Genomic DNA, 9,674 nt, shown 5'->3' with positions numbered 1-9,674 from the left:
TCACCATCACAACTGCCATTATCACCCCCTTATAGCTAGAAGTTACAAGATAACAACTGCCACCTTGTGGACATGAGGAAGAGGCTAAGGGACTTGGGAGCTAAAATTCTCGATGACCTCACTGAGCCTGTGAGCCATGCCAATGCCTCCAGCTATGTCACAGAAGATTGAATCACTACTTATGTAAAGCCTCTGCGTCTGGTTTTCTGTCACTTGCAGCACAAACGTGACCCGACACCTCTTGACACATAGGCCCTTGGTTAACATGACCCAGCAGTGCTGGTGTCGGCTGAAGAACATGAACAGGAGGGGAGAAAACTGCCAACTGCTGGCCTTCCTGAAGGAACGATGGAGCACAGGACAGCACACGTGCTGCCCCGGCCCACATGAGGCAGAGAGCCCACACAAAGTCAGGGAGACACCCAGATAGGCATCGGGGCAAGAGCTGCAGGAGCTGCGGGGCCCATGGGCACTGAAAGCTGGACATTCTTACAGGTTCCCTGCTTTTCTCCCCTTCCCCATCAGAGACAGAAAGGACACACCATGGTCTCATAATTGCTCAGTTAATTACTTAATATCCTAATGTTCAAAAGAAGTCATAGAAGAAAGAGGAAAACACAAAGAGATTGACTTTTAAGACTGCTTTAAAGTTGTACAGGAGACTTACGACTTCATCATGTTTACTTTTAAGATTACACATTGAAACTCTCCCCTCAGTAGAAACAAGTTATCGGAGAGGAACTTAAAAGGTTTCCCGTCATGCTGAAGATACACTCTGCTCTAGATAGAAGGGAAATGCCCAGCTTTTCACCAATCACACTGCGTTACTGTGAGCTGAGTGATACTACATGCAGTTCAAATACCACAGCCGGCAGCGAAAATGTCATCCAAAAAAGGGAACTGGCGACGCAGGCGGAGCCGGCAGCCAGCGTGTTTATCTGCGGTGCTCTCGCTGCCTGCCAGGTCCCCAGGGCGGAGCACGGCGCACTGTCTCCTTCTCCATCATTCCTTGGGGTTTGCAGGCACAAGAAGAACTGATTAAGAGCTGGAAAGTAAGGAAAACCGACAGCGCACCGCGTGGAGCAATCACGTGCGTAAGCTGGAGGGCCTGCTCTGCCCGCTGCCTTGTCTTTTCCACTTCTCTCGCTTTCACCAGAGTTCCTGATGGGGTCATCCAGAACACCCAAGGAGGGACTCCTCACAGGCAACAGCGCAGGGTGACCGGCTTCCAGTGCTGGGCAGAGGGGTGGAGGGACGACGGAGTTTTCATGCACCGTGCAGCCAAAGGACTGGAATGCCCGCCGCTGGCCCTGAGCTCAGAGGTTCTCACTACACAAAGCCACAACCAACAAAAGCACCCTTCCTGCGTGGGTCCCCGGGCAGCTGCGGGCACATCCACTGCACAGCACCCACGGGGCCGGGGCCAGGCCTCTGCACCCGGGGACTGTGGACAGGAACCCGAGGTTCAGCCCCAGCCTCAAGGCCCTGCAGCCCAGTCCCAGACGATGAGGCCCGGTGAGGCGTCGCAGGCTCCGTGTGGGCTCAGGGACTCATGAGCCCTGGCCGTGGGTTCAATGTGTCTCCCAAACTTCATGTTGGAAACTCCGTCCCTAATTCATGCTGCTGGTTTCTGGAAGTAACTGAGCTACATAAGGAGGTCACAGTGGGGCCCCCTGATGGCATCAGTGGTGTAAAGAAGGGAGAGGCCCCAGCCGTCACACTTGCTGTCTCCCCATGCAGTGCCCTCTACAGCGCTGTGATGTGGCAGGGAGCCCTCACCAGGGCTGCATGGATGCCACCACTGTGCCCTCCCTCACCTTGCTATGAGCACGCTGACACACCAGGCACACACCCGCGCCATGCACTGACCAACTCGGCACAACTTGCTGCACCTTGCTGTTGCGCTGTGCTGCACGGGCTGCAATGTCAGGGCCTGGCCACTAGAGGACAACAGTGGGTACCATAACGCAGGCACAGCTCTGTGGAGCTGTCGCCCCAGGACACCCAGAGCAAGCCTTGGTCTGGTCAGACGCCAAGCACTCCGACAAGACCCACAGGAGAGAAAATGACTTCTCCAGGGCTCCAAAGAGATGCCCGCTGTTTACAGCGCCCCGAAACAAGAGAGACCCAGCTGGCTGGAGAGCCAGCCCTGACTTAGCAGGTTCAGGGGGTGGAGTACAGATTATGGGTACAGTGTGAGACGGCAGCAGTCCCTGGCACGCGGACGGCTCCAGCTTCACAGGCCGTGACTGCCTGTCACCCAGCAGTGGGCGCACTCCCAGGTGCATTGCGTTTCTGTCCACCAGCACTTCCTGCATCCTCGCAGTTCCTGGGCTCTAAGCTGCAGCTCAGCTCTCGCCAAGTCTACCTGGTTTCGTGTCCTACCAGCCCTGGCCCATCCAACCCCTGACAGGACGCGACCAACCCCTCGGCAGCCAGGCCTCCGCTCCTCTCCCAGGCCGGCACCTGCTGCCCTGCTCCTGGGGCACACAGCGGAGCGTCCTGCTTGGGTCTTTCTCTCACCTCCACTGACTTCGTGCTCATCTGAACGCCCAGCCAGGTGCTGGGACCTGGAGCGCCATCTATGCTGCCCACTCAGAAGGGACAGAAACACCTCTTGCTCTGCCGTCAGAATGCCCTGCTGCTGGAAGCCACCAGGAAAGCATGTGTAAACTAATCCCTGGCACGACCACACTGCAATAATCAATGTTATAAAAACCATAGTAGAATACGAGCAAGACGACACAAATGGAAGAAGTAACAATACAAGCACGCACCACTGGGCATGTAGCGAGGAGGCCAGCACTCCCCGGAGGGCCACGCAGCAGCATCTCGGGCTGCAAACTGAGATCAAGAGCTACCCCGCTGCCTCTCGGCCTCCCCACAGGTACTCAACTCTGGAAACTACTTTCACAGGTACTACATGGTTCTGCCTCCCCACACGGCCTCAGCAGTGCCTGGATTGAGCTGAGAAGACATCGGGTGCTAGAAAAGGCAAGGACCAAGGTCTGTGGTAGGCCCTGACGCCACGCCCCTTGGCCGCCTTTCTCTGCTATCTAGTTCTTACCTGAGAATCACAGTGCCACCCTGTACTCCTCCCTGTCTCCCCAGTCATTCCAAGGGCTTCTCTACAAACGGGATCAGGTTCAGATGGCCAAGTACCTACATGCCCACCAGTAGGGGGCGCGTGAAATCAATGAGGGGACATCCATAGACTAGCACACAATTCCCTAAGGAACCACCATGGGGAAACACAGTTAAGCTCAAGAAAGGAGGTGCAGAACAGTACTGCCACTCATGAGCAGGAAGAAATCCCTGTGTAGACGCACTCAGAGCCTCTCTTACAGGACTGTTCCCAGCCAAGAGATCAGAGCAGCCTGTGAATGGAAAGAGCTGGCACCCGCCCTGCCAAGTGCCCACAGTTAGCGTGAGTATGCTGGGATGAGTGGACATGACACGCCTCCCACTAGGACAGAGAAGACCCCAGCCCCGCACAGGACGCTCTTGCATCACAAGGGAACAGCAGACAAACAGGAAGTGACACCTGTGGGCGCTCTTCACACATCAAGATCAAAGATGGACGGGCCCACACCCGAGCTACCACTGCTCAGGTGAACAGAGAGCGAGACGAGGCGGCTGAACGGGACGCACAATCCCACCCTGGAGGAAGGGAGAGAGGACGCTCCTGGGGATGTGCGCAAGGCGTGATCCTGGGTAACTCCACAGCACTGCCAAAGCAGCGCTGTGTCAGCACTGTCACAGCGTTAGCACTACTGCGCCTAAGAGAATGTCTTCACACTCAGGACACGGTGAGGTGCTTTGGGCCAAAGGAACAGAGGACACCAAGGGACTCCCTGTGCTTCAGAGACAATACACACAGAGATGGAAACGGAAACTGCAGTGGGTGCAGCTCCAAACAGCTGGGAGCTGCTGCACTGCTCCTGCAGGCTTACCGTAGGCACACAGAGGAGAACGCAGTCTGAGGCCCCCTGCACAGCCACCAGGAAGGAGTTGCCTGCTGCCCTCTGCTGGAAGCCTCTGGCCACGGCCACCCAGGCACAGGGCGCCCCATAGTCCAGTGCGTGCCCCGCTCGCCACCTCCTGGCCAAGACAGGTACTGCACTCCCAGCACAAGCCCGAGTGCCACTTGGGCACCACCATGGTTGTCTTCCCGTGTTTATTCCCCAGTATGAGTGACCTCACGGCCAGGGCCACCCCTAGACCTCCGCCAAGCAGAGCAGCCTCACGCAGAAGAGCCACACTACACGGGAGCTCAGAGAGTGCCCGGAAAGCAGGCAGACCCTCAGCACTGGGCCTCGGGGCTCCATAAAAGCACGATGGGTGCCACACAGAGGACAGGCCGGGGTCTACCCTCCCACAGCCAGCCCCTCTGCCTGGGCCTTGCCCACCACCCTCCATGCCAACCCCAGGCCCGCGGCAGGGGACTGGCCACCAGTCCCTTCCACAATGGCCAATTCCTTGCCCTCCAGCCTCGGGGATGCAAGAGACTCCCGGCCAGCTTGGCACAGGACGCCAAGGAGAGCAGCAGGAAACGGGCACAGGAAAGAGGAAGAGCAAGCACTGCAACCTGACAGCAGAAGCCTGCACAGACCAACTGCCCAGACGCCTGGCTGCTTGGGGACTTTCCACACGGAGAGAGCACAGCAACTTCCTCTGCAGGGATCCACAGGGACACGCACGCACCTCACACCGGGCCGCACAGGGACTCACCCAGGTCGGTGTTGGGCTCCGCGAGCAGCTGCTTGAACTTGTCCAGCCGGGAGGCCTCTCTCTCACTCAGCGCCAAGCTGCCCAGGGTGCTGGGGCTGGACGTTCCGCCCAGCGTGACGGTGGCCGAGGGTGGGAGGGACTGGGACCTCTGCAGAGGGACTGGGTCACTGGCACTTTCTGCAGGGTGAGAGGACAGGTGACTGTCACAGGGTGCTAGCTCTCCCTCCCCTCATCCTGAACACGGGACCTCAGGTTCCTCCGCAACGTGAGCAAAGGGCTACATGCAAAGTCCCCCTCCCTGTGCTATTATTCATTGATAAAGTTGACACCTCATGAAAGCAGTGACAGCCAGAAAAGTCCTGGCCACCCTAAGGGTATGAGTGGTCCTGCCCGCAGTGCCTGGACCTCAGAGGCTGTCCAAGTGACACAATCCACAGACCCCTGGAGGAAGGGGCCTACATGTGATGGCCACGCCCGTCTAGTTAGCTGGCAAGGGGAGGTGCCATCACCAGGGCAGGGCGCTCAAGACAAGTGACCCAGACCCCACAGCACACCTGCACCACAGCCCTGCGGCCACCCAGGAGGAGGCAACCCAAGCACATGGGCTGGCAGCCATCTCCACAGGAGCCCGTCAGGGCATAGCTGACTCCTGGCAACCTGCTGCCCGTGTCCCCAGCAGGCAGCTGAGGCCAGGGGCAGCCTCCTCCCTTCCTGAGAGCCAGCCTAGCAGAGTGAGTGGGGCAAAGACCCTGTACCACTCTGTCCCTCCCTCACGATGAGTACATTCAAGACCCTGGAGGGAAAGCACTCAGCAGGGGAACTGCACCACACTTCTGGGGTGTCTGCCTAGAGTGGGAGAGATGACAAAGAGACCCTGCCACCTTGAGCCTCTGAGGGCCACTTCCTCCAGAGCAAGACAGTTTCTTTCCCCACTCCAAGAGGCAGCAGGTGGAATTCCAAAGCCACAGCAATGTCCCTAGAGGAAACAGTGACCAGAAGGCACAGCAACATGGAACTGATCTCCTTACAGCTGGGCCATAAGGCCCATCAGCAACATCACAGGGCACAGGGAACACATCAGCTGCCACTCACAGACACCTGCCACAGCTCCTTCACCCTCAGATGCAGATAGCCCTTGTCCAGTCACTGCCCAGGAAGCAAAGGCCTCAAGAGCCCTGTCAACCAAGGACAGGCATCTGTCCCTCAGTTATGGAGACAAGACGATGTCCAGGTAGCCACTGAGAAAGACAGGACGGCATGAGCAAGCACAGGCACGAGGCAGGCTGCCCGAGACCATGCTACACACCGAAGCTCCAGCCCAGGCCACAAGCGCTTGTGGAGTGACACCTAGCTCCCAAAGTGGCACATGTGTCACAGGTACTAGAGAAGCGCAAATGCAGGGAGAGGCACATGCACAAGGCCAGTGAAGTGGATTGGCCCCAGGAGACAAGTCTAGGACACTTGAAAGCAAGCTGTGCATGTGGGCATAAGGCACACAGGCCTCGCGTGTCAGCTGCCTGGCAAAGGCCCTGGCTCCCGAGCAGGGAGGTGTGCGAGTGCTGTGGGGCAGGGACAGGAAACAGCTGCAAGGACACCAGACTGGGGACAAAATGTGTTTACTTCACCGGCAATGATGCAACTACAGGACCCCAGGGAAAACACAACTACGGCAGTAACTTAAAAGTTCCTTAAAAGTGTCAGGAATTTTAAAGTGTCTTAGTTATTTTCTTCTCACGCTGGGACAAAATACCCAACACCCACAAGTTAGAGTACAGGTTTATTGCAGCTCACAGTTTGCAGAGGTTTCAGTCCATAGCCAGGTGCTCCAGGGCAGGGCAGCATGGGGGGTGGGGCAGAGAAGAGACAGTCCATGGCAGGGCAAGCAGGAAGCGGTGAAGCAGCAGTACGGAGCCTCCCTTTCCTTTTTATCCCATCTAGGATACCGGCCTTTGGGTGGTGGCACGCCCCGCCACAGTGGATCTTCCCATCACTCATACTCAGAAGTACGCTAAAGTAATCTGTGGCCTAGTTTAGAACCAGACACCCTTAACCCAGTTCCACACACTGTGACCCAGTACCACACAGCCACGATGCATCCACCTCCCAAAAGCCCCACCTATGAGCACCAGAAACTACCAGGGGCATCTGGACACAAATCTTAACACTGCATGTGGGCGCTGTATGCAGACAGAAGTAGCCCTTCCTCCCCTTCCTACCTCAGGACATGGAGACAGACCAGAAGGCCCTAAGCTCTGACCCAGGAGACCCCCTGCCCCTGAAAGCCCTCCTCTGGGAAGCCCTCCCTTAACTTCTGTTCCACACAAAATGGGAACTTTGGGCCTGTGCATACGTGTACTTGTCTGTCTCCACAGGGGCTCGGAGTCTCCCCTGACCAGGGCCTCCAACTGCAGAACAGGGTTCCTTTGCCCTGCACCACAGACACCTAGGGTGGACCTGTCTCTGTTGGTGGCAGGGGCTGCGCGGGCACTGCAGGTTCTGCACAGCATCCAGCACCCTGTATCTACCATGCGCAGTGACACAGATTCTGCCCCAAACTGTCTGAGGCACTGCCACCTGCACCCTGGGGGACGATCATGCAGTGAGGCTGGCGTGAATGGCAGCAGCTCTGCAGCCAGGGAGCATCTCCGGGCCCTCATCAGTGAGGAGGACTACAAACCCATCCGCCCACCCACAAGCTTAACAAGGTAAAGGAGCCACTGCAAAGTTTAATGAGTTTATTACTTAAAGGGCTGGCTATCACGGTGTACCCAGTAAAAGATCAAAAGTGATCATTATCATTGTTTTGAATTGCCCAAAGGTGACCCCAGGAAGCAAACACAGGAAGAGAGCCAACCCCAAGGAGGTAGAAGCACAAGGGATGAGGTCAGGGACCCTCTTCCTGGGCACAAGCTGCCTAGACACAGGACAAACACCCCCCACCCAGCTGGACCAGCCTGAGCACGGCTCCATTAGGGCCCCATGCGCCCTGTGGTCCAGGCTGTCCCTGGACCCTGCATCTGGGGGAGCTGAGAATGCTGAGACCACAGAGGACCCACCCCGGGCTCCGAGCCCAAGACATCTCCATAGCTGGAAATCTCACAGCACACATGACAGCAAGTGACCCCGAGCCCCTGCCACAGCTGGACTAAGCAGCTAGCAGGCGGGAAAGTGCCCTTCCTCAGCGCCAAGACCGTCACCCAAATGCAAAAGTTTAACTTATTTCCATGTGCAAGTTCTTGTGCTTTTACATTTGTTAGACTGTGGTATAAAAACTGATTAATTGGAAGAAATCCTGTCACTGACACCCAGGGTCCTGGAACACGCCAGGGGTCCATCAGTACCTAGCAGGCATTCTGAACTCCAGTGGGTAGGAAACCCTGTCCTGAACCTAGCTGCAGAGTGAACTCAGGACCCCGTAATGACCCACTTTCTCATCTGCTAATGTGGGGTGCCCACCCTAAGCCCAGGAAGCCCTGTGAAGAGGTATGTGTGAGATCCACAGCCCAGCAAGTGGCCCTGGGAGGCAGAAGAGTCCCCTAAAGCCCTGTGCTCCCACAGCCCGGGGACAAGAGCCACAGGAGAGGAGTCTCACTCTGCTTAGAGGGGCAGAGGAAAGCTCGCCAGAGCCCCAGGGAAAGCAAGGCTGCCGCAGCCACCACAGTCCAGGCCCACAAGTCCTGTCACCCCACCACAAGGCCCTCGGCCCTCCTCGGCTCTCCCGGGCGTGCACAGCACTTGCCGAGCTCCTCATACCTGTAGCACAGGATGTGTGGCTCTCACTGACTGACTTCACCAGCCGGAGGTCACCAGTTGGGGCTGCGGGTGGTTCTGCCACTGGCTCAGGCTCCGGCCAGCCCTGCCGCTGGCTGTGGTCACGTAGGACACGGTGGGCCGTCTCCATGACCACCGTGGTGTTCAGGCTCTGGGCCGCCATGGCCAGCAGCTCATCGCCATCCTCCCCCGTGTCCCAGGCATCGCTGGTGTTGCTCTCAAACTCCTGGAAGGTGCTGACCCTCTTGGCCTTCCCCGGGGTGGTCGGCACCTTGGGTGTGGACTTGAGCAAGCTGCACAGCAAGGGCACTGTCACTGCAAGCACTCATGGCTCATGAGTGTCCCCCAAACTGGCCAGAAGAGAACCCCCAGAGAAGAAGACACTGGGGCCTCAATGCAGGCAGGAGGAAGAGCAAGCAGCGGAGAGACATTGTAGTGAGGACTCAGCAACAGGGGAGAAGGGTTTCGGGCAAGCAGCCTCTGCCAACAACAGAAGCCCACAAAGCAGCACAGAGGCCACAGGACAGTGAGCAGACCCACACCACCAAGTCTCCGCACTCACAGCCTGTGACCCACCACTCCTGGCATCTGAGCAAAGCTAGAGGCTGGGCAGGAGGAACTGTGGTACACAGATGGGAAAACACCAACATGTCCAGGAGAGTCCCCCAAACCTGACCACATGGGCCCATGTGTTGATCAGGAAATAGGTCAGACAGGTGCAGCCCTGCAGGAGCCAGGCCACAGCCAGGGCAGGGAGTGCAGACGAGAAAAGGGCCAGGTTGCCTGCCAGCCAGAATGCCACTCGATGCCCCGTGGAGCCCCACCCCGCACCTAACCAGGTTGCAGGCCACATCCCCCTCCCCAGGGTGGGACAAGCCACACCAAGGCTGGAGCCGCAGGAAGCGAAAGCACTGGCTGCCCACCCTCCTCCACCGGAACCCCGAGGCTTGAGCCCCAAACTTCACTTACGTGCCGTGGACTAGGGGGTCAAAGGGTGGGTGCTGGGCTCCGTACACATGCTGGATGCTACGGGGAAAGAAAGAGAAGACAATCAGCTTGGCTTGGGCTCTGCCAAAAGCCCACAGCTGACTCGACGGCAAGCCAGCTCCGACAGCACGCATGACAGGAGAAGCAGCGGTCCAAGAGCTGCTGGCCCCTCCAGCCACCCAGGG

General features: G+C 57.8%; 1 protein-coding gene across 1 annotated transcript in view; it reads right to left on the bottom strand.

Moving 5' to 3' along the window:
• Tbc1d22a (TBC1 domain family member 22A) overlaps positions 1-9,674 on the bottom strand; it is a 343,764-nt gene that overhangs the window by 311,649 nt on the left and 22,441 nt on the right. The window contains exons 2-6 of the mRNA XM_023702532.1: positions 9,472-9,528; positions 8,485-8,795; positions 4,710-4,908; positions 3,954-4,101; positions 1,818-1,940 (exon numbers count right to left, since the gene is read on the bottom strand). Coding sequence (XP_023558300.1) covers positions 1,818-1,940; positions 3,954-4,101; positions 4,710-4,908; positions 8,485-8,795; positions 9,472-9,528 — 838 coding nt within the window. The remainder of the gene's footprint in view (positions 1-1,817; positions 1,941-3,953; positions 4,102-4,709; positions 4,909-8,484; positions 8,796-9,471; positions 9,529-9,674) is intronic.

Source organism: Octodon degus, unplaced genomic scaffold, assembly GCF_000260255.1.
Source record: "Octodon degus isolate 3935 unplaced genomic scaffold, OctDeg1.0 scaffold00153, whole genome shotgun sequence".
Taxonomy (NCBI): domain Eukaryota; kingdom Metazoa; phylum Chordata; class Mammalia; order Rodentia; family Octodontidae; genus Octodon; species Octodon degus.
The sequence above is the reverse complement of the archived record's forward strand: the minus strand, read 5'-3'. Positions and strand labels throughout refer to the sequence as shown.